Source organism: Phodopus roborovskii, unplaced genomic scaffold (genome assembly GCF_943737965.1).
Source record: "Phodopus roborovskii unplaced genomic scaffold, PHOROB, whole genome shotgun sequence".
NCBI lineage: Eukaryota > Metazoa > Chordata > Mammalia > Rodentia > Cricetidae > Phodopus > Phodopus roborovskii.
The window spans coordinates 13,215,210-13,241,334 of NW_026126602.1; the positions used below are offsets into that span (position 1 = coordinate 13,215,210).

Sequence of the window (26,125 nt, forward strand, 5' to 3'; positions counted from 1 at the left end):
GCTCTTTGCTAGCTTCTTGCTTCTCTGGTGAAACTCAAGGATGACTTATAAAAACAGGATTTTCATGAAAGCTCAGCTTCTACAGAGATAACACTGATGGGAGAAATGCTTTGATTTGCCTCTTCTCCCCCAAGTCTTATTAAAGAGTTCTTCCTCCTGACACACTGAAGCGATGAAAATGTGCCTAAAGGCTTGGTTGTTGGTACCAAACAAACAAATTCTATTGTTAAGCAATAAAGACAGTCAGAATTCATGGTAAAAAGACTTGCAGGGAATGGAGTGAAAGGGAAATTTGTATCATTTAGAGGTTAGCAAACTCATTAAACTCATAGTCAAAGGTCAGTTGGCTAGATGGCTGATGTTTTGGATATCCCACTAAAGAGTGGACTAAGTGCCCAAAGGGGAAAGATTTGGAGCAGAGAAGTAGCATGATCAGATCAAGTGTACACATGAAACAGCCTACTGTGGGTCAATGAGAAGATGGAGGAAAAGAGGCCCGTGGACAGGTTTAGGGAGAGCAGGCAGGTTGCAAAGGCAGGAAAGTCAGAGACAATGAGCAGCACAACACCTGTAGCTGAATGCCAGCCATTACTTTAAAGACATTAGAAAAGGGATGACAGGCAACACCAAGACACATAGAATGGCCCAGAAAAGAAGCTGCAGAAGGGCTCTGACTGTGGGAGGGATGGGTTTCTGCTGCAGGTTGAGAAGTGAAAGAGAGTCACTGAAGTCTCCTTTGACATACTCAGATACTTTCTGAGAGCCAGTCAGTGAATTTATAAATAGAGGAAATGGGCAGTGGTAGCTTGCAATCAGAATAGGCAATAAAGCGAGGGGAATGGCAAAGTGAGTTATTTTGCTTTTGATTTTGAGACAGTAGTGAATCGATCATGGCAATGATAAAGAGCAAGAGAGTAAAGATGCTTTCAGAAGTAGTAGTAGTGAAGGACCTGATCTCAGAGGAGACAGAGGGATGGGGTGGCAGGTGCATTATCATTATGTGAGAGAGGAGGTCAGGACTGACAGCTATGGACTAATCACACCCAGCAGCACTGTGTCCTCTGAAGCAGTCAGCATGATTGATTGAGATGTTAGAAGGGCAATGAATGGTCAAGACAGTAGAAGAACTGAATGTGTAGAGTGGCCACTGAGAGAACTGGTGCTTCGAATAGAATTGTTAATATATATATATATTCCTAGCAAATTGGACACCTTGGATTTATAAAGTCACCAGCCCTATGGGTACCAGGTCTAGGGACATCTATGGTTGGAGCTTTATTTCTTCAGTCACATACTTTGCAAGGTGTGAGTGGATGTCAGGGGAGGAAGGAATAAAGGGTGCTGGCAAGATGTGATAGATGTGCTAAATGCTACAGGTGCACAGTGAGACGGGCTTGCACAGAGACAGATAAGCAGGGATGGCCATCTTGCAGAGGACCGATGGTAGTCATCTCAGCTTGTTGGTCTGGGGAGCTTTAAAATCCAAATTAGTCTCCAAGTTCTAGGACATTCCTTAGAACATGTTTCTCTGGTGGTGGAGTGGGTAGTGTGGCAGGGATGCCTACTGTGGAGTTTGGTCATGAATATTTAAGCCTATAATTTTCTGTTTGAGATAATTTGGTAAGAAGCTTTCCTCAGAAAATGACAATGAATGGATTTAAACAGTAGTAATAAGGACTTGGCGGGGACAGAAACGGAAGTCATACTTGGAGCTCCCAGGGTCTGTCCTTGGTGCTTGGGATGACTTAGTGCCTGCAAGCCCTCTAAATCTTGTTCCTCTTTGTGTCATCACTGGCATCACAGACCACACCTGGAGGTAGTGGTATGTGGTTATCCCCTTATTCATCTCTTAAAATAAGATCCTTGTAGTAGACTATGATGCTATTTGCTTCCGTGGCTTGCCATAGCCTTGTCTGTTGTCACCTCCACCCTTATTGACATCAGTCCATCATTTGAATTGGACTATTCTGACTAGATCCCTGTGTGTTGGGGAGTGGAGGGGTGAAGGGGGCAGATTTACTCTCTTGACTCATAGCGATCTCATTTTATCACTTGCTTCTGACTCAGAGCCTTTGGAGTTCCTTCTTTCATCTTGTCTGCTCCCTTCCTCTGTTCCCCTTGACTGATCGAAAAGTTGACTGCCAATCAGACAATAAAGGCTCACCATCGTGTCCCTTTCCAGCTGCATGCCCATCTCTAAGATAGAATCTGCCTGCCAGTTATGAGTTTTCTCACCTCAGAGCTTAGAAGGGTTTTGTTTCCTTCCTCTGGAGTGTCTTAGGAAGGGAGAGGAAAAGGAAGAAACTGAAGCATTTGAATGATAAAAAGTGGCAGAGAGACACAGAAAACAAGGGAATCTAGAAGGTCCCCTGTCTGTTCTCTAGGGATTAAGTGACTCCCTGAAGACAAAGGTGTCTATAGCCCCTGTGGTGATGCAATAACTGGCCTGAAGGAAGGGCTGACCGGCCTGATGACAATTAAGAGTTTAGAGCAAGAATACAACAGTTATTCATTGGCTTCTGTGTGTCTGGTGTTTTCGTACATACCCAGTTTAATTCCTTTAGCTGCTTTATAGGGAAGAATTAAGGAAGAGAAACTCTCAGGCAGAAGGCTAAAGCCAGAGTGAAGCCATAAGGCAAGGTCATCCCCACTAAATCCAAAGACCTCATTTGCTTCTCCAGACTCCATCCTGTCATCTTCACTCTGTATCAGATACTCTTATCTGATTTGTATACAGCCTGTCTGGTTTGTAGCTGGGCTTTGCTTTTTATTAATAGAGATAATCTCCAGCTTAAGGAAAGGTGTATGAGACAATTCTATTGGTACCTGGTTTGTCACCATTCCACAATCGAGCATTACAAAGCCATCATAATTCAAGGCACCACTGAGACTGGGTAATTCACTTCATTAACGGTGCTGGCTGAATAAAACACACACCAAATTAGAAATAAGCAAATACTTGGGAGTGCAACAGTACATTCCAATAACACAGGAAGTGATGTTAGAAGAAGACTGAGGGAGGGGAAAGAGAGTGGGGGGAAGGGAGTTCAGACAATAGCTGGTGGAAATAGTTCTATCCTTCCATAATGTATTTCAGGGATTGAAATCAGGTCACCAAACTTGTTGCCATCTTGCTGGCCCTCAGAGAAATTTTGAGCCTGTAGGTAACCCACACCCAGCACTTTTAGAAAGCACCTCTGAGAACTATAGCAGAGTTAGTGGTGAATCTATTTTGCTTATTTCTTTTCCTTCATGCCTCCTTCTCTCTTACTTCTCAAACTCAGGGTGAAAAGAAGTGTGGTCTGCTGTCTTGTCTGTTTGCTTGGCTGCTTACTGGTGGGCCAAGGCACAGAGTGTCTTCATTGAACCCTGTGTCCATGACTCTCACTGTGTCTAAGAGTCAGTTAGTTAGCATGACAGTATCCATAGGACTTTTCATTTCTGAATCAGTTAAACAACCTGTGTGTATCTATGAAGCTTGTCATGTGCAAGAGTCCATTACCTTTGTCCTTATTCTGTTTGTTAGTTTGCTTATGTTCTACCTCTGATTTTCTGAGTCTGGAAAAGCAAGTATGTAGGGCTCATTCCAACAATCAGAGGCCAGCTCCGCCTATGTTCTTTATGGAGAAAACATTAATTTCCTGTGTCTCTGGGTGTCTTACCCAAGACAGTTATTAGAAAAAATAATAAAGACTATTTACAAACATCTCTGGGAGTCTTACCCAAGATAGTTATTAAAAAAATAAAGACTATATACATACAATGATTAAAGCCACTTAGTAGCTTCTTCATTATAAATACTAACCTGGAAATAAACACACACACACACACACACACACACACACACACACACACACACAGAGAGAGAGAGAGAGAGAGAGAGAGAGAGAGAAATACAATGCCTTCAACATGGATTTCCTTTCAGTTTGACTTTATTATGTAATTTTTAAAAATTTAGATCCATCAGAGGTGAAAATATCAATTTCCTTTTCCAGGGAGAATTCAGTAACAGAATGAAAATCAGGCTTCATTTGGATATACAACTTATCTGATTTTTGTTAATAATATCTTACATACTTTCATTTTAAATCAATCTTTTTTCTCATTCTCTTTCATAAAACAGCACATATCTGGATGAGAAGCCACCCCAACTGACAGACAAATGCAAAAATCTACAATATAGCTTGAAGTCTTTATCGAACAAAACGAGAGGGTAAGTTCCACTCTTCACATTCAATTTTAAGTAAGTGTTTTATATTCAAAGCATTCCAATGAGTCTTTGAAATAATTTGGAAAATAAGGCTGTGCTTGTTTCAGGATTCCTGGCTCTGAGAATGTCCCCCTGTTGAGGAGGACGGAAGAGGGATAGTGTACAGCAAGGTCATCGCCTGGCTGTAGGACTCAGCTTATCTGTCCTAAAGCCACATTTATTGTGCACTGCATATTCTAGCTGAAATTTAAAGCCTGCACACCCTTCTGAGAATTTGATGTGTGGTTAAGACGTTATCCTTGGAAAATGCTCATTTGAACAAAACTTTGCTTACAACTTCAGGTTAATAGTTTACCTTTGGCCTCAGCTGTGGCTCACTTACCACTCACTGACTGGAGTTTCTAGTCTCCAATTTTCAATAATCTATGACATCCTTTTCTTCTAACTGGGGAGAAGGCAAGCCAAGATCTCTGCACCTGATGTGTGGAAGAAGCATTGGTAGCCTGAGCTACCAAGACTAGCAGTGCTGGACTGGGTTCTGTCCATGATGCTTGGGGCTGGGTTGTGCTTGTAATTCTTGTAAGGCAGCTGGGTAGTGGCTACTTGAATATGTACAGGGGCCTAGGTTCAGTCCCAGTACTACCGAAAAGAAAAAGAAGTGTGTGTGTGTGGGGGGGGGGGATCTTCCTGGAAGGAAGAATTCTAAGCTTCATTTAGCTGTGTTCTCGGCTGACAAGGGGGACAAAGAGTAAGAGGCAAGAGATGCAGTTGATTTCCTCACAGGGATCTGTTCCAGGGTTGTCTCCATTCTTTCATTCCATTCTTTATGTTAATACTCTCTCTTACTTCTCATTTATAACAATGGCAGTGGGGAGGAAGGAGTTGAGCAGGTGACCCATTTTCTCTTTCCTGAGTGTGTGGGAGGCTGACCTGAGAAGAGAAGTCAAGGTAGGTAACCTAGTCCAGCCTTTGGACAAGCCAGTATAGGACTTTCACTTAATGTGCTGAGCTCCTCATCAGGCTCCTTCCTGACTAAGGTAGAGCTGAGTGTTATCAAAGATTCAGGAGGCAGGTCCCTCTTGGGGAGTGCTATGTAGGATGTGCACTTTCTTGAACGTAACAGGAGGATAATTCACAATGGTGCCTGCTGTGTGAAGACCCTCATGCATCTCAAATAGAAACCTCATTGACTGTTTTAGACCAGGTCCACCAAGGAAAGGCAGGACCAGGTCCACCAAGGAAAGGCATGACCAACATGACAAGCCTTGATGTCCCATGCCTCTCTTTGTTTTGTCTGAGCCTCCTGACTATCAAGATCATTAAAATCATTAGATAGCATAACAATGTTGGTGGACTCTGTGTTGAGTTGATACAATTGGACAGCCTAATCCTGTACAAAGGATGGACTATTACTATTAGGGACTTGCCTTCTTTTTCTTCAGATCCAAATGATAAGTGCTAAGCTTTCTGGAGAAATCTCCTGTGCTGTGTGGCCTTTATGATACACCCTATGTTCTGCTCACCTTTCTAGCCCATAACAGTTCCCCAAATATTTGGCTATCTTTGTTCAGAAAGGTCTTCATCAACAGGTTCTGGGATCATTTACTGTTTGTTTATTTATTTGATTTGAATATGTGAGGGCATGCATCAGGGATCAAGAAGAGGGTTGAAGGAAAAGGGCTTTTTTTTTTCTATACAATGCCATTCCAAGTTCCAGGTTAATTGTAACACATCACTGCCCAAAAGATGGACATAACTTTATGGCTTCTCTTTACCTCTCTCTCTCTGTGTCTCTTTCTATGTGTGTATGTGCCTCACTCTTTCCCTTCTCCATCCCTCCCTCCCCACTTCCCTCTCCCTTTATTTCTGCTCAGTGATATATTGCTAATAGTCCCTATAACCTAGTCTCACCCTTGAGAATAGCCCATTCCATAAAACTTCACACAGTTTGGATTGGAACTTCTGGGTCAAGACTTCTCATCTTGTGTAGTCCACTCATTGAACTCACAGTGGCTCATGCATTGTAGATGGCACTTCACACCTGTTTTCATCTTGTTGGACCTGTTATGTTGTTTTAAGCCCCTGGATGTTACAAAGCTTTGGTCTAGCATTTCCAGAGAGACTCTCAGTTCTAAACCTTTTGTAGTTCCTTTCTCATATCAGTCACAAGATGCTAAGAAACAAGAGAACTGGAAGAAGCAAATGTTTCTCTTTGCTCCAGCATGCCCTGTAGAAATCTGTGTATTCATTCACTCAAATGCATGCCAGCATATGGCCCTTGCCTCTGATTAACTTTCTCACTGATGCTGTTGAGTTGTGCTTCTTAAAGGCCCTCACAGAAGGATGATCTGTCTGTGCACATCCTGACAAAGTGCTGACTCAGCATGAGACAAGCTCTCTAATGTTCTGACCTGAGATGGGGGAGCTGACAACTCTGGGTATGCTAGGACAGAGCAGTCAAAGGCAGCATGCTAATGAGAATGCCCTAGCACATGCTCTGCTGAGTATTTTCTCCATCTTACCCTATTGTTTGGGGTTTGATGGTGAGACCTTCCCTAGCTGCTCTTCTGGGGCTTGCCTTCCCATTACACACACAGTTTTCGACTAACCTATATAATTAGCCTGCACTAGCATTCTGTGCAGCAAAGGTCCAGGGAGAGCAGGCACAAATGGCCCACTGCTAAGAAAGTGTTATTCTTGCACACAGGAGACTAATTTTTTTTTCAGTTATATTGTCTATTGTCAGGAATTGTGAGTTCTACAACCAGGGGACAATTAGGAAACTTGCAGGGGACAATTGGGAAAGTCATTTCAGTGTATGGTGATTAAAAAAAAAGAAAAGAAAAGCAATTTCATTTTCTTAGAAATAATTATTTAGCCCTATTTTTGTCATGGTCTGTTAAAGACTTAGACTTTTCTCTTTTATTGGGCAATTTGTCCCTTTCAGGTTGCTATAATAGGTGTTAGGAGACAGAGTTACAGTGGGAGGAAAATGCACTCTTTTTTTTTCTGCCTAGTGTTGGCTACATTTTTGATTAAAAGAACAATTAAGCAGTGGAATTAAGACAATCAGTAGAATGAGTCTTATGCATGGCAATTTCTCTCTCTCTCTTTGTCTCTCTGTCTCTCTGTCTCTCTCTCTCTCTCTGTGTGTGTGTGTGTGTGGTGTGATAAATACTTGTTAATGAGATTGTGTGACATGTGCATACATTTGGGTGCTTGTCCATGAAGACCAGAAGTGGATGTTGAGTGTCTTGTCAATCACTCTCCATTCTCTGTCTGAGACAAGGTCTCTCACTGACCTCAAAGCTAGCCAATTTGGCTGACTATTGTATTTCTGGGATATGTCTATCTCTTCGTCTCCCTGCAACACCTCTCCTGCTTTTTTTAGGTGTATTCTGGGACTAACCACATTGTGGCCCTCATGCTTACCCAGCAGGCACTTTGCTTTCATCTTTAGCCCCAAGATTCTTTATTCTCTGTTTAAAACCCTGAGTTCCAAGGTGAGCAGGGTCTTGTTTTTAGTTCTGTCTCTTGTGCCTGTACATGAATTAATTGTTTCACAAATGTATATGGAATAAGCAAGTTAATTAATTAAATCTGCAAAATACTTTCTATACCATATAATACTTATAATATACCATATACTATAGTATTAAAAAATTAATCACTCAATCCAGAAGTTTTAACTTTTTTGATGCCAATTGTTCCCTATGTGAGTCTTTTCCTTATTTTAGGCTTGTGGGCTTATTTTTCTAACTGAGCCTTTGCCTCTGCAATCTCCAGATTTCTCTAGCATAATCCTTTTCACTGGATTTTTCTACCAGATAGAAATATTACACTGTGTTAAAAATGCATTCCTATCATTGCTAGTTTGACCATTTCTCATCATGGCAAATTTACTATTTACATGTTTTTTGCTTATATGTCTAGAAAAATGATTGTATAGATACGCAGGCTTTCTAGTGTAGATTTCATTGCCTCAGACAAATGAAGGCATTTGTCTCAGAACAGGCACATCACAGATGCTGGCCTAGGTGGAGTCTCCATTGTCCCTCTCTTGCTTTCTCTGACTCTGTTGTTATTAGTTAGATTTTCTTTGCTGTAGCTGATATGGAAGACAAGCTTAAGAAGAGAAAGGTGCTCTGGCCACAATTTTAGATTCTTTTGTGCACAGTCAGACAGCTAGAAGGCATTTAGGCCTCCGGTGGGAGAGCAGTATGTTGTGGCAGAGGGAAGCTGTTTACCACATAACTGGAAGGCAAAGTCAAAGAAAATTCCACAATTTGCTTCAAAGGTTCACCTCCAGTAACCATGAACTTCCTACCATGCTCTACTGTTAAAGGTTCTATCCTTCTCAAGAATGCCAAACTGGGGACTGAGCCCTTCATGTGTGAGTGTTGAGGGACATTTAATATCCAAATGCTAGCAATTCTGAATATTTTCTTCTTTGTTGGTCCAGGACTCCCTCCACAAATTATAGTTCTGTTTGTTTGGTTTCCATTGTTTGGCCAGAAAGAGGAATTACTCTAGTGAAATCTCTTAGAACTCAATGTCTTAATGCAGAATTCTATCTGCCCACTCACAGTGTTCAATATTCCTTACTGATGAAGTAGTTCCCTTGGGAGTCTTCCCCCTGGATATTGACTCGGTGACTCTGATAGTCACCTCTCTAACAGGCAGTGTGCCGGAAAGACAAAGTGAAATCCCATACTCTACACAACTTACAGGAGACTCCAGTTACACTCACATTCTACTGACTGCTTGAGTCAATGTGGATGGGTTAGACGTGGGGTTGGTGCTCAGGTTGTAGTGTTTGCCTGGGCAACTTCTTGCAAAAAAAAAAAAAAAAAATGACACTGTAGAAGGAGAATACTGTTAGTGGAAGTCAACCAGGTATCTCTACTCCACATATTTCCAGTAGCTTTACCACTTTATTAATTATAGGCCTTGTCTTAGTTAGGGTTTCTATTGCTTCAATGAAACACCATGACCAAAAGCAAGCTGGGGACAAAAGGGTTTACTTGATTTACACTTCCCTATCACAATTCATCAATGAAGGAAGTTAGGAAAGGAACTCAAACAGGGCAAGAAGCTGAGGCAGGAGCTGATTCAGAAGCCATGGAGGGGTGCTGCTTCTTGGCTTACTCAGAATCACTTGCTTATAGAACCAAAGACTACCAGCCCAGGGATGGCACCACCCACAATGGGCTCCTGTATTGATCACTAATTTAAAATATGACTTACAGCCAGATCTTATGGGGGCATTTTCTTAAATGAAATTCCCTCATCTGAAATGACTTTAAATTGTTGTCAAGCTGACATAAAACTACCCAACACAGGCCTCCTAAGGTGTCTTTTCAAATGAAAAGATGTAGTTATTTTAAGCAACGGCTTAGGTTGGGGATGTAGTTCGTTGATAGATGGCTTGCCTATCATATACAAGAAGCTCTGGGCTTGATCCTAGTGGCACATAAATTGTTAGCCGTGGTTGTAATCGAAGCTCTGGGTTTGATCCTAGTGGCACATAAATTGTTAGCCGTGGTTGTAATCTCTGCACTGGGGAAGGAGAAACAGGAGAATACAAAGTTCAAGATTATCCTCAGCTTTGTAGAAAGTTTGAGGCCAGCCTAGACTAGAAAGCCTGTCTCAAAAAGAAAAAGGAAAAAAGAGAAAGAAAGAAACCAATTTGGAGAGGTGGCTAAATGGTTAAAAACACTGTCTGCTCTTTCAGAAGGCCCTGGTTGAATCCCCAGGAATCATGCAATGACTCACAACTGTTTGTAATCCCAGTCCCAGGGGATCCAACACCCTTATCTGACCCCCAAGGGCATTGTACACATGAGAAACATAGATATATATGCAGGCAGAATAACCAGATACATAAATAATAAAAAAAATTAAAAGCTAAGTTAAAGTGTAATAGTAATCTTGTATATCTTTTGAATCCTTGAGCATTTTACATGGCATCTCTAGTGAGAGGATTTGTGGTCTTCCTAAGAAGTAAGTGTAAGCCTTGTAACTTTCTGCAAAATCATCAAAGCATAAAAGACCCACTTTGTATTCAGACAGCTTTCTTGGGTAAGGTACAATGCTCAGAATTATGATTCAGAACTTCCACCTGGCACTGCAGGGCTGTGACTGGACCATAGACTACCTAGTCAGTATATAGGTTACTCTTGTATGCCATTCCATTTTCAATTACAATAGAATTTTCTGAAGGATATCTTCATCGTGGGACAGCATAAAGGTGCCTGTTAAGGAGATGCTGTATTTGCAAGGTGAAATGTGAAGTAGATTGAAGACTGGACTAAAACTTTGTCATTCTTTATTACCCTGGAGAGAACAACATGACCTGAATTACTGTGTGAGAAGAGATGGTGTAAATTATAGCAGATCATCCAGAGTGTGAGCATTTCACTTGACAGCCTGCTAACAAAGCAAAGATTCCTAAATCTCAACTTGTCTGGTGGACAGAAAGATTTCTCAGTCATATGCAAGATATTTTTGGCATAGAATGATCCATGACTTGTATCCCTTCATCTTCAAACCCATGATGCTTTAGTTGCTTTTGAAGGTGACTTACACAATTTTGTTTCTCTTTTCATCTCTGACCTTCTAAACTGGTCCTTTCTGGTTATCTTTTAAGGACCCCAAGATCTAGCATGCCTTCTTGTTACTGGTGAACAGAATTAGGCCAGAAAACAGCAAGTGAAGAGCAAAAATCCTATCAATGAATAGAAAGTAAGATTCATACATTAAGAAACTGGAGAGATGGTTCAGTGGTTAAGGGTGTTTGCTGATCTTTCAGAGGGCCCAGATGTGGTTTCCAGTACCCCTGCTGAGCTGTTTCCAACAGCCTGTCACTCCAGCTGCAGAGGATCTAATGCCCTCTTTTGGCGTCTACAGGCACCTGCACACATGTGGGATACACAAAAAAAGGGATCCATACCTTAGGTTTCTCTCAGAGGCCAAAGCAAGGGCTGCTTGCTCCTGCTGATATCAAAATTTAAGTTGGGAGGCACATGAGCTGATAATGAAGTCTGTGATAACTTCCTGCATTTTCAACAAAACATATTTCTCCAACCCTATTAAAAGGGTGTTCAATGATGCCCTGCACCTTAACGAGCACAAGGAAATGAACAGTCACAACTGGAGAGCTTGAAGCAATAATTTCTTAAGTCCATCTAACCAATATGCAATGTTTGGTTTTAGTACACTTGTTTATCTTTTGAAGAAATCTGATTACCTAAGGTTAGTCAAGGAAGGATAAAGTACTCTCTCTCTCTCTCTCTCTCTCTCTCTCTCTCTCTCTCTCTCTCTCTCTCTCTCTCTCTCTCTCTCTCTGTGTGTGTGTGTGTGTGTGTTTCCTGTTATTGAAAGATAACTATTGCAATCTCCAATTCCTTAATCAGTACTCAGTCATAGTTACTTGCTGTCATTTTCACAGTGCAAACTGTATTATTTTAGATGTTGGTTTCAAAGGAAAATGGAAAAAATTGACTTTCTGGTTAAGGTTGATAATGGGTTCACATTAGTCATTTGAAAAAAGGCTTTAGTGAGAAGATTATGACAATAGAAAGCATCACATGTAAAGTTACTGAGAAATACTTAGAATTAGTTCCGATTTTACAATAGCTACAAGGACACAGTGTTAGTTTTCAAAATCTCACACTGAATCACATATGTATTTCTTGTGATAGTCAGACCTCCAGGATAGTTCTGAAGGTCATCTTAGTGACACTTGCCATCCCATGGAACCAGTAAGCTAGTAAAAGATGGGTTGGGTGAATTCCCAGATTGTGATGAAAGACTATGATCTCTCTCTGTCTTGCTCCCCTGTGGATCATTTGATGTCACATAAATCATCTGCCATGCCATGAGTCTTAGTACGGTCTTCATGACAAGGACCTGCCACCTGCTATCAAGGGCTAGCATCATCTTTGTCAGCCATCTGAAGGGGATTCTTAGAGGTGGACCTTCAGTGCCAAACAATGTCTTGAGGCTGCAACCTAGTGTGGGATAATGCATGGACATTCAGCTAAGAGGTTCACAAATTGCAGACCTTTGCAATCATAGATATTTATTATTTTAATGGTTAAGCTTTGTATTTATTGATACATTCTAAGACAACTAATTCAGTTTTCAATTCCTAATCATTTACATCGTTATATTTATAATAACAGTAGTTGTTATGACCATGGTCAACCAACAGTGATGACTACAACTTCCTATTTTGTGGTTCCATGATACACCAGCTATTTTACATGTTTGCAGTCATTCTCCAGAGTAGATTTTATTACTGTAAACCCACAAATATGACAAATGGGCCTCAAGTGCTTCTTTGGTTTTCAGAACTTCAGACAGTTATCATGGCTGAGCCAGGACTCATTTTTGTAGCTTCTGTTCCTACAATCTCAAAGATACCACTTATTTAGTACAGGGTCATAACTCACACATTTTGACAGAGAAAGGCATCTGATTTTATAATGTGAGGCTACTTGGAAGCAATTCATCTGAAAATGCTATACTCATCCATTTCCTTTTTCATGCTTATTTTGCCATGTTGACATAGTAGTATTACCTTGCATAGAGTTACCTTAGTTGCAACATGGGTGACCAAGTGCCCTCTCTTGGTTAAAACGTGGTTGGTAGCTAATTATATCTGAAACTTTGTGTTTGAGTACTGGCTCTATGACAAGCACAGGAAGAAATGTTTTCAGTCTGTACCTGCAATACACCTTACATTCACTCAGGAGCTTTTTCAAAGTATATGTGGATTAAAGTTCCTGAGTAGGGAGCATGTCTGTAAAGACTGTTTTTGCTTGTTTGTTTGTTTGCTTGCTTGCTTTTGTTTGTTTTAATTATAGTATTTGATGTTGAACCCAGAGTCTTAGGCTGGCAATCTAGCACAAAGTTACATTCACAGCTCCTGACATTTTGTCTCAGTTCACAGTATATAAAGACAGTTAATTATTTAAACAGATACTTGCAACCCATTGGTTTTCTTTCTCATTTTCATTATTGACTTCTCCTCATTTACCCTCATTTTTGACACTTGGTGGATTCTGGGCTAGGCTGGGTAGCTCATGTCTTTTTACCCCAGCATGCAGGAGACAGAGACATGCTGTGGAATCTTCCTGTACACTTTGTAAATTATGCTCTGATTAGTTTAATAAAAAAGCTGAATGACCAATAGCTAGGCAGGATAAGGTTAGGTGGAAAAACCGCAATAATGAAGGGGAAAAGAAGTGCAGAGTAAGAGGAGACCAGCCAGCCATCAGAGGAACAAGACATGCTAGAAGTCAGGAAAGCCATAAGCCTTAAAATGGGTTAATTTAAATGTAAGAGGTAGTTAGTAACAATCCTAAGCGATTGGTCACACATTTGTAGTTAATATTAAGCCTCTGAATGATTATTTTTAAAACTGATGCAGGATGGGGCAGGACAGAGAAACTTCCGCTTGCATATGGTGATCAATGTGGGGCACCTACATTCAAGTAAGACCTGAAAAGGATTAAAAGGTGTTCTAAACACACAGAAACAGACACACAATACTGCTTGCTGTGAGTTTGAGTTTGAGGCCAGCTTGGTGTACATATAGAGATTCAGGCAGTCAAGGATACATAGTGAGACCCTGTCTCAAAAACAAGCAATCAATCAAAATCTACCATAACCAAAGCAACTAACTAAACAAACAAACAAAACAAAACAAAACAACAACAACAACAAAAACAAGCCCATCATGTTCTCCATTGATCTGGACCTCCCCTAAACTCCACTCTTCAGTCATTGTCCCTGTCCCTATCTCATTTCTGGTGTGTCTGTCCTGGAATTGTCTCAGGCTTATACTTTGGAATTACCTGCAATTCTTCTCATAAAAGCACATTCAACCTACCATTAAGCTTTAGTGACCACTGTCACATGACATCCAGAGGACAGAGAGATTTCTTATCACCATGACAACCATGGTCTGAGCCTCTTTCATCTCTCTTAATTATTCTGTCACCTCTTGCTCCTTTAGAGATTCTTAACAAACACAACAGAGAAACAGTATTTTTGATCATATATATGTTTGCTTCCAGTATCTTCCAATTTCACTTAAAAATGAAAATCAATATTTTATATAGGCTACAAGAAATGTTTATATATTATAAATATATTTATGAAATATATTTTTATAAATATGTATTATAGAATTATGCACCAGTAATAGTAGAACAAAGCTGTAGTGTACTAAGAAAATGACCAGGCATAATCAGCTAATAACTAATACAATGTGTGGTTGGGTATTTTTAATATTAATAGTTTTATGTAATAATAATGTCACAAAAAGGGGAAGAGATCCATATAGGAAAAATGTTTCTATCCATCACTGTAATAAACATATTATAAATCAAAATCTTATTTTGCTATTGAGATGGTAAAAATGATTAAAACCACTAGAATTTTCCATTAGATTAGACAAATGCCCTCAGGGCAAGAAAGATATAAAGGCGTGATGCATGCATCACAAGAGAGGAGTCATAAAGCACATACCAAATAAGTAAAATAGCAGCTGCAAATATAACTACATAAACAGTGCCATTCAATTTGAATGGAGCAGAGACTGTCAAACTGGGAGTAAAAGACAGGACACAACTTTATATTGTCTATAAAAGACAGATATTGGACTCAAAATATACAACAGACCGGAATTAACAGATTATGTTATCCAAACACTGACCACATGAGAACTGGAATAGTTTTAGTGATATCAGACAAACCTGACATTTTTGTAGACACGGCCTCCCACCGTTGGCCAGGAGAGCCACAAGCTAGTAATTTTTCTGCCCCAACCATCTGACTGTTGTGTTCACAACTATTTTCACTCTAAAACAGTTTTATAAAACAAAATAGTATTATTAAATAAAGTCAAAGATTTCGTGATAACTGAAAGGCCAAGATTGTGTAATAACTATAAATATGCATCTAATAGCAGAGAATTAACATAAGAAGCAAAGGCCAGGTGAATAGTTCAGAGTAGAGAGCTTGCCTAACACAATGAGGTTCTAAGCTGATCTTTAGCATTAAAAAATATGACAGAAGACAAAGGTAATTTGATCATAGTAATTGGAACTGGGCTTGGTGACTCATATCTGTAATATCTGCACTTTCATGACTGAGGCAGGAGAGTTTCTGTGAGTTTGATGCCAACCTTGGTTAGATAGTGAGTTGCAGGACACTGAGCTCCATAATGAGACCCTGTGTCAGAATTGCACATCTCCAGAAAGACTCCAAAACTCCACTTTCAGTGGTGGATGGAACAACTGAATAGGTACAAGAAATGCCTGCCCAAATAACACTACCAACCAACTAGACTGAACAGATACCTGTGAATAGTCAGAAGAATGTACCTCCCCAAAACATGGGAAACAATTTTGGGATAGTCTATATGCTGGCTCTTTAAAAAGTTAGTAGGTTTAGAACAGAAATAATACTAAGTTCATTAGCTAATCACGGTGGAATGAAAGAGATTCAAAATCAATATCAGAAAAAATATTTCCAAAAATTCACAAATATGTGAAAATTAAACATTTTTCTTAATATCTAATGCACCCAAGAGGAAATGAATACAGAAATAAACCATATTGGACATGAATGAACATGAAGACAATAACCCACATTTATGAAAAGCAATAGATAATAGGTAAGATCAAGGATTTCCCTTTGGTGATGACAAGAGAACTGTAAAATTGTAACACTGTTGAATATATATGTGAATATAATAAAAATATTGACTGATACACTTTCATGGGTGCATCACATATGAAAATTATACTTCAATAAATCAGTTAACATTAAAGTTTTCCTATGCTTACTGTCCTAGGACTTTATTTTTAATTTAATTTTATTTAATTAGTGGAGTTTTTTTCATTTATTTTTCATACTGCCCAGTTTTCCCTCCCTCTCCTCCTGTCCCTTCTGTCCCTTCTCACTCCACATCTCTTTCCACATCCACTCCTCTGTTGCCATTCAGAAAGGGTCAGGCCACCCATGGGTTTGAACAAAGCAAGGCACATCAAGTTGAGATCAGACCAAGCTCCTCCCCCTGCATAAAGGCTGGGCAAGGTAATCCTGCATGGGGAACAGGTTCCCAAAAGTCAGCTAATTGTCAGGGACAGGTCCTGAACTCACTGCTAGGAGCCTTACAAACAGACCAAGCTATACAACAATCACACATCCTGAAGGCCTACATCAGTCCCATGCAGGCTCTCTAATTGTTGTCCTAGAGTCCACATGCTCCCAAGAGCTCAGGTTAACTGTCTCTGTGGGTTCCTCCACCATGAACTTGAACCCCACTCTGGCTCTGACAATCCTTCCTCCCTTTCTTCAGGAGGACTCCTGGAGCTCAGCCCAGTGTTTGGCTGTGGATCTCTGCATCTGCATCCATCAGTTACTAGATAAAGGCTCTCTGATGACACTTAGGATATTCCCTAATCTGATAATAATAGATGTCTAGTTTAGGTGCCTTCTCCACTATTGCTAGGAGTCTTAACTGTGGTCATCCTTGTAGATTCCAGGGAGTTTCCCTGGCACCAGGTTTCTCCCTAACCCTGACATGGCATCCCTGTATCAAGATGTCTCTTGTTATTCTCCCCCTCTGTCCAGCCCACAACCTACCTCCTATGCCCAGCCCACCCAACCTGCTCCCTCAAGTTCCCATCCTCTTTCAACCACATCTCCAGTTTACTCAGATCACTTCTATTTACCCTTTCCAGGGAAATCCATGCATCCCTTTTCAGGCCCTCTTTGTTATCTAGCCTCTCTGGGGCTATGGACTGTAGGTTATCCTGTACTTAAATACTCCTAATATTCTCTTATGGGTAACTACATACCATGTAGTCTTTCTGGGTCTGGGTTACTTAATCACAATTAGACTCCTTGACCACAGCAACTCTTATAAAGGAAAACATTTAATTCAGTTCAGAGGTTTAGTCCATTATTGTCATGGTGGGAAGCATGGCAGCATGCAGGCAGACATGGTGCTGGAGAGGTAGCTGAGAGTTCTGCATCCAGATGAGCATTTGAGACCCCCAAATCCCATGCCCCTCATGATACACTTCCTCCAAAAAAAAAAAAAAAAAAAGCCATACCTATTCAAACAATGTCATACCTCCTAATAATGCTACTCCCTATGAGGCTTTGGGGGCCATTTTCTTTCAAATCACATACCTACATTCACCTGTGGACTTTGTTATAACACATCTTCTGGATGTAGACCTGGGGTAAGGCTTGAGGTTCTGCACTTCCAACAAACCTGTGTGATGTGATGTAATATCGCTATCCTGAGTAACACATAATACGTGAGGCCTGTGACATCAGAGTTATTCTTCTTTCTGACCTTATCTACTGACATTTTGGTAAATGTCACCTTGACTATCTTGGTCCTTGACTGTACCTGCTCACCTTTCCTTCCGGTTTTTGCCCAGAATGTCCTCCTCATACCCATACACTCAGATATGCATGGCTGACCACCTCCTTCAAGTCTCCACCCAATCCTTACTTCCTACTTTAAAAGCTTTCCTAGCCACTATATAAAAATTGCCACTCTGTTCTGCTCCCCCTCCCCATTATCTTGCTTGTTTGCTTTCCATTATTTAGTGCATAGAATAACTTAAATATGATACCAATACACATGTTAACTAGGTTTACTGTGGCCCTCTTCTATTAAAATACAAACATCATGAGATCATAGAATTTTATATCTAGTTTGCTGTGTTATTGATGCTCAGAACAGTGACTAATCCGCAGCAAGAGCCCAGTAAATATTAATCAAATATGTATTCGAATATAAAAGGATAAGTACTGTAGCTGTGTGTAGTGAATCGAAGATGCAAAAGATCTGTCCTGGTGTGAGTTGGGTGAATATGAAAAGCAAAGGGTTAATAGCCACCCACACATGGCCAAAAAAAAAAAAAAAAAAAAAAATCTTACACTCTAGCCACTCTGGCTCCTAGACTATTGTAACTCACTCTTCCTAAATGATACTGCTAAAGGAGCAGAAAATACTATATTTTATTGGTTCTCTCAGACTGTTTGCAATATATAAGATATTTCTACAATTTGACACTAGCCTGCTAGGTTTCATTTCTGAATATCCACTTATATGTCTGTAAATTCCTCTCTATAGGATTGAAAAGTAGGTCATCATTTTTATCTTCCAAAACCTCATACGGATTATATGAAAATCTTAAACAGGATGCTCATTCTTTGCTTATTTATTCTTTGTATCCTGTTGATGTACTTGTATGTTCCATGTATCTATGCAGAAAGAACTTTCCAGATACTGAAGATTATACTTGTTTTCTTCTGTGAGGTTCTAATTTATTTTTACCTTGTATCAAAAGATTCCACTAAAGCAAAATCCAGGTATTCCCAAGTAATACTGAGAAATACCACTGTGAATAGGCTTGCATTGGTCTTAAGTAGTTTTTGGGGTCCATCTAGGGATGGTCTCTATATTTAACCTTTTATACTGTTCCTGGGGTTAGTTAGGACTGACTGTATTAGTTGGGATTCACTAGTTAGGGTCAGCCAGGGAATAAATAGCAAGAAGAGGAGAAAGTAGGAGGATGTCTACATTATTCTGGATCTCTCTTGGGACTAGGAGAAGCATGACTACATTTTCCATCATGAACCACAGGTTCTGATTAGTGGCCTTATGCTGGTTAGACTTCTTTGTCACATTGACACAAGCTCTGGTCATCTGAAAGCATATCTCCATCAAACTGACCCATAGGCAACCCTGCAGGGCATTTCCTTGATTGATGATTGATATGGTAAGACCCAGTTCATCATGGTCAGTGACCACTGGGTAGATTGTCCTGGTTGCTATGAGAAAGCAGACTAAGCTACAGGGAGCAAGCCAGCAAGTAGCATTCCCCCATGGCCTTTGCTTTTGCCTCCAGGTTCCTGTCTTGATTTGATTCCTGCCCTGACTTTGCTCCATGACTGACTATAAACTGTAAGCTGAAATAAACCCATTATTTTTCCCCAAGTGTTTTTTTTTTCTTTCTTTCTTTTTTTTTTTTTTTTTTTTTATCATGGTGCTTATCACAAAACAAGACAGGCTCTTCACCTGTCCCTGTAGCTCTTTCTGGGGACCCTATAGATGTGGGATGGTAATAGCTTTTCCTGGTCTACCTATTTCCTAGCCCTACTGTGTATCACCAATTAGTTCAGCCTTTATCACACTTTCCCACCTGGATGAGAGCTAAAACATTACCTTCCAGTTTCCTTGGATTAGTCACAGCTCGTAGAATTTCCTTCCATGTTTCTACATAGTAAATAAAGATACCCCCAAATTTTAACTTCTGAGACAAAGAAATCATCCCTTCATTAAAAAAAAATCATTGTCAGATATTTTCAAATAATGTGCTATAGTCCCCTGGAGACTTCACTTGGGCTGAGGACAAGTTCATTGGTACTTTTAGGAGTTACTCTCTGAAGCTATTCAGTAATACTTATTTAACTTGCCAGAGAGACATTAGATGTTATGGAGAGAATGAAAGTTTGAGGTACCCCCTTCCATGCTGGTTGACAATACCCACAGCATTCTAATTGGAAGTTAGCTTCATATAGAATTGAAAACCAATGTAAATCAAAATATTCTGTGGTGGATGAAGATATGTGGTGATATATTATTTACGATTTATTAAATCTTGCCTTAGGATTCACAAAGCAAAGTCAGCCACAAGCCATGGGAGCCAGGCACACACCTTTAATCCCTGCAGCCAGAAGCTACGAGGTGGTGGTACACACCTTTAATCCTAGGACTCAGGGTTAAGAGGGAGACTGATCTCTGTGAGTCCAAGGCTACCCAGATCTACACAAGATAGATCCACCCCTAAAGAGAAATGGCTACACAAAGATGATCTCAGCAGCTGGGATCATACACCTTTAATCCCAGCATTAGGGAGGTATGTAAGACAGGAGCAAGGTCTCAGTATCAGGCATTCCTTCTCCAGCCATGTTGAGAATAGGAACGCCCCAGCCCTTTTAGGGAAAAAGCTCTCTGGTAGCTTGGGTGCTTCCCTTCCCTGATCTTTAGGTTGAATCCCAATATCTATCTCTGGGTTCATTTATTTATCGTGTTACAAAGATAAACAGAGAAACAGTGCTGTTGCATGGCTCTATTCATTCAGGGGCCACATATTTCCTTTCATTTGGCTTCCATGTGCTCATTAGCCATGCCTTTAAAAAGTATTTCCCAGTAGAAATGAGTAGATGGGTGAGTGGACTAAAATTTTTACAGCACTGTATTAAGTTACAAGATTTACTTATGTATTTGTTTATTTATGTTTGTGTGTACATATTTGTGTGCATGTGCCAGGAAGCGATCACGAAGAGGCCAAAAGCCAAAATTGGACGTATTCCTTAATCACTCTCTACCTTATTCTTTGAGGCAGAGTCTCTCACTGATCCTGGCACTGATGCATCTAGACGTGGACCCTCCCATTTCTACTTCCTCAGCACTGGGATAGTATTGTGTGCTACCATGCCTGCTATTTATATGGGCTCTGGTGATCAAACATTGGTCCTCGTGATTGGGTAGCAAGCGATTTACAGAATGCTCATCTTTCTAACCCCAAAGGTCTTATTTCATGCAGAGCTGAGCTCTGGTAATGGCTGCAAATGATTTTGAGCCACACAGCATTGCACAGCAGCTGGCATGATAGTACTGTGATGCTCCTATACATTTCAGTGGGCATGGTAGGTTGGCATTCAACATGAAGAGGTACTGTAAGAAATTAAATGAGTGTCACAGATGGCCGAATGGGACTAATAAATTAATACCCTCAGGATAACTTCAAGGCACCTAATAAGTGCCCAATACATATGTAATGCTTCAATTAATTACTCATAAATTAAATCACTTTAAAGGCCCAAATTTTTTCTTAGTTGACATAAAACCAGGCACACCATGTGGATCTTCATCTTCAAAGAGATGTTCATTGAAAAAAATAGTGAGACACTTGATATAATATTTATTTAATATCATTTACTATGTTATTTTATAATGTGTCTTATTTTGAGTGTTATTAATGATGACTTAAGTAGACAGTATTTATTCTATTGAAATAACTTACTACATTATTTAGTGTGATTTACTGTGTGTCTTGGGACCAGAAAATGCTTCTGATGAGATTAATTTTCAGTTTCATTATAAAAATAGATGAGATTCCACATGATATATTAGAAAGGGAGCAGGAATGTAAATCAAAAGAAATTAATTCATAGTTCATCCACTTATAATGCAATGTTGAGGAAGATGTTTACCTCCACAGGCATTTAAGCTTTATTGTTTTGTAAAAGTGTAAGCCACGGAGCTGCTTCTCAAGACTTTAGGGTAGCGTTTGTACCTGGTAAACTAAAAGTCATAGTTTCTTGCAGCTACTTTATCAACAAAGTGAGATATAGTATGATTGGCATATTTCAATATTAACATAAACTGGGGCCAGCTTCAATTTAACAGAAGATGTGAATCACTAAAATGAAATGTTTTGAATACTGTCTTAGGGTTTTATTGCTGTGAAGAGACACTATGATTACGGAAACTCTTATAAAGGAAAATATTTAACTGGGGCTGGCTTACAGTTCAGAGGTTTAGTCCATTATCATTATTGTGGGAAGCATGGCAGCATGCAGGCAGACATGGTGCTGAGGGGTAGCTGAGAGTTCTACATCCAGATCCTCAAGTATCAGGAAGAGAGAATGTCATTGGGCCTGGCTTGAGTGTTTGCAACCTCAAAGCCCAACCTTAGTGACACATTTCCTCTAACTATACATGTTACCAGCCTGGTTCCACAGCCATGTCAGCCCCAAATTACACAAAGAGATGCTGTATTGTATATAAAGCTGTTGGCCAGTTACTAGCATTTCTAACTGGCTAGCTCTGTTTTTGGACTCACTGATAGCTGAGGATGTGGTTCTACCACATGCTTCTGCTGCCCTGAATGCTTTTATGTCCTTTGTGGCACAATGGACTCTCTCTGAAACTATGAGCCCAAGCAGTTCCTCCCTTAAGTGGTTCTGGTCAGGTGTTTCATCATATTGAAAAGGAGTATACTGTATTATAGTTGCTAGAGTTTAGGTCCTTACTGCATATCAGCAGAAAACATTCTTCCATTTCCTGTGTGAAGAATTGAGCAAATTCTGTAATGGTTGCTGGGAGTTCCAGGAGAAAGCTAAATTCCATCAACATATGAATGACTTAGGGATTGGACAAGTCAGTGGAAGTCAGTACTGGGAAGTTTTAAAGTATAAGACATAAAATATGAGACCAGGGAATGTTGCTTTGAGCTTCTTCAGAGTAGCTGATGGCCTCATTACATTTCACATTTGCGTTTAAATACATGTTTCCTGAAGTAATGAGGATGTCAGTGTGTCTTAGAAATTGAACTGGGCTGGGAATCATCATTCTGTCAAGTCCTTTGGGGAAAATATAGGGCAGGCAACCATGATGTGATAAATTCAGTATGAGAAGGGCCATTAAGGAACACTGGTCAAGGTACCCCAAGGGTTCATGAGAAGCAGCACTAGCTGTCCAGGGAACTCTAAAAATCTTACCATTAAAAATATATACCAAGTTCATGGTAAAATTCTAAATTTTAGATATTTGATCCAGAACAAGGGCCAATAGAACAGTTTATTGCTGTGTATCATCCTAGGAAAATACAGTTCTTAAAATTTTTAATACTGTGCATATGATAAGTGTGGACAAATATGAACATGTGGAGGCCAGAGGACAACTTTGTGGAATCAGTTCTCACCTCTGGGGCTCTAACTCAGGTCATCAGGTTTGCAACAAAAGCACCTTTACCTACTGAGCCATTTCTCCAGATACCCCAAAATATAATTTTAGAGCAATTATGGACACTTTAAAAGATTTTTAAGAAATCAATTAGTTATTTATATCCCAAACCAAGTGCACAATTATAGAAGGATCTTTGTATACATACTAACCATGACTATAATGCACATTATGAACCTGTCAATAACACGTAAGGAGTTTTCTGGTCCGTTTTGGGGAAACAACCATCTCTTCCACAGTGTCCCCTCTTCTGCATACCAAATCCATTCCCAGGTGACTTCGGGTACCCTTTGTCATCCTGGTCAAGTTTGCATATTTCTTATGAAATCTTTGCCAGGTATTCTTTTCGTTTCTGGCTTCTTCCCTTTGTTGTAATTATTCTGAGTTTTTCTATTACTTCTATAACAATAGTTCATTCCTTTGTACTGCTGAATAAAAGGCAACATATTCCATTAAGATGCATATACAGCAATTTTGTGTAGCCCTTTGAATTACATTGGATTGCTTTCAATTTTTGTCTGGTACAAATAAAGTTTATTCCATCAATTGTGCTTGGGTCTTTGTGTGGATATGTTTATGTCTCTCTTGACTATTAAATACCCTAGGAGGATGGTAGCACGGTTTTCATGAAATGTATATGTTTAACTTTTGAAGGAACTGCAAATAGTCTATTTTACATTCCCACAATAAGCATGAGAGTTCTGGTTGCTCTGTGCTTGCCAAACTTTGTATGATTTGTATTTTCAATTTTAGCCATAGTTGATGTACTATGGTGTAGAATTGTGGTTTTAATTTGACTTTCATAGTAACTAGCACTTACCTCATCATGAATTTTGAGAATTCACTATATCCTGGTTCCTGTGCCTTTTAAATTTTTCTTTATAATGATTTCCAAATATAATATTTTTATTTGATATTTAATTTATAGATTTCTTCTTTTAGTATGCATACTATGTGCATTATACATATAAAACCCAGTACCTGGGCCTAGGGAGATGACTCAGTGGGCAAAGTGCTGCTTGGTGAACTGAAGAACCTTAGCCCAGATCCCAGCACACACATTAAATAGGCAGGTATGTCAATCCAAGTGCTGTGGGTGGAGACAGGGAGATCCCAAGGCCTTGCCAGCCAGCTGGTCTAGCAGAAAGAACAAGCTCCAGGTCCAGTGAGAGACTCTGTCTCAAAAAGTGAGATGTATAGTCACTGAGGAAGACACCCGAAGTAGATTTCTGTCATCTGCACATATACAAACAGGCGAGCACACCTGCTCACACATGTGCGTATATGCATACCACACACATGCACACACACAAATACACATATGCATAATATGCACATGAACCTCCTAAACATACACATCTCTTATACATACATGCACCACACACACACGCACACACACACACTTATACCCTCAAGATTTTTTTTTTCTCACACAGCTCTTACATGTAGGTTAGTAAATTATTTAGAGTTAATATTTGTATATAGGGCAAGATGACAGTTGTTGGCTTATTATTATATCAATTGTTCTATCAATCATTGTTGAGAAGATTATTCTTTCCCTTGGCACTGTCTTGTTGAATAGCCCTATTTATAGGTTTTCCATTCTTTCAATAGTAGATTTTTCTGTCTCGACTGAAATAAGACACCACCTGACCACTGGAGTGATGCACTTCATCCTGAATTCCAGTAGTACAACTCAGCTCTGTTAGTTTTCGGATTCTGGGAGAGATGCTTAGTTTTTTCAGTTTCCATATGAACTTAAGATCCACATATTTTAAATTTTAGAAACAGGGTCTTACTTTGTGTCCCTGATTACCTTCAAACATGCCGTGTAACCCAAAGTGGCCTCAGGCTTGGCAGGCTTCTCTGCCTGCCTCTTCTTTCTAGAGTGCTGTAATTAGTTCCTTAATTTACCTTAAAAATAATGAAACACTGATGTAATTTTTATTTAATTTCACCAAATCTCTAACAAAATTGAAAAGCTTGAGTCTTTTGAGCAATGGACATGAGATATAACTCCATTTACTTAGTTCTTTAATTTCTCTTTACAGCCTTTTGTACTTTTAATGCATAAGCCTTACACATTTTTGTCAAATTTATCCCTCCATATTTCATGTTTTTAAATGTTAACTACATGGGGATATTGTTACTCCTAGCGTCAATTATTTTAGGTTGTTTCACAGTTGCATTTTACATCCGGTCAGCACTTCCAATGCTATTGACTAAGTATGTTGAGTTTGTGAAGTTATTCATTTTAGTAGCTTTTCTGTAGATTCAGTAAATGATGGTGTTATCTCTGAGCTCTGAGTAGAGATAGTTTTACTTCCTTCTTTTAACCTGGTGGCTTTGCTCCTTTATCTTACATTATTGTGCTGGTTGGATCCCCGGTGCACATGGAAGACAGCTGGAGAGAGTGGACATCCTTCCATGTTCCTCACCATTGTGAACGTTGACCCTGAAGGATAATCTTAGCCATAGACTCTTTTTGTGAGCACTAGTCATTGAAGTGAGAAAATTCCTTCTGCTTTTAAATTTGTTGATTGAATTTTAGGCAGTGCTGAAAGCTATTTCTATTTTCTTGTGTCAAAATTATCATTGGGTTCTTTTTCATTATTACTTAATGTAGTGAGTTGCATTGTTTGGCATTTCTCATAACCAACCTTGTATTCCTGACACTTGTTCATGGACCCTTCCTTACTCTTCTTTGTTAGGAGTAGTTTTTCCCCTGCCGGTCTGGTTCCACTGCTGCGCTAGTCCCAAATAACACACAGAGCCGCTCTATTAGATATAAAGCTGTTAGCCTGTTACTATCATTTTTATTGGATTGCTCTGTCTTAAATATTAACCCATTTCTATTCATCTAAGTATTTCCATGTGGTCTCATCATACTGGAGAGAGACTCCAGCATTCTTCTCTCTCAATCCTCCATCTTGAATCTCCTCCCTATTCCTTTGTCTCTCCTTCTTGTCTCCTTGTCCTGACTATCTTGCTTTCCAATTGGCCAACAGTGCTTTATTAATTAACCAATAAGAGAAACATATTTATGGAATGACATCTCC

General features: G+C 39.7%; 1 protein-coding gene across 1 annotated transcript in view; it reads left to right on the forward strand.

Annotated features, from left to right (window-relative positions):
* LOC127237430 (alpha-2,8-sialyltransferase 8F) overlaps positions 1 to 26,125 on the forward strand; it is a 119,113-nt gene that overhangs the window by 42,663 nt on the left and 50,325 nt on the right. Inside the window, exon 2 of the mRNA XM_051205710.1 lies at positions 4,124 to 4,213. Within this exon, the coding sequence (XP_051061667.1) occupies positions 4,124 to 4,213 (90 nt within the window). The remainder of the gene's footprint in view (positions 1 to 4,123; positions 4,214 to 26,125) is intronic.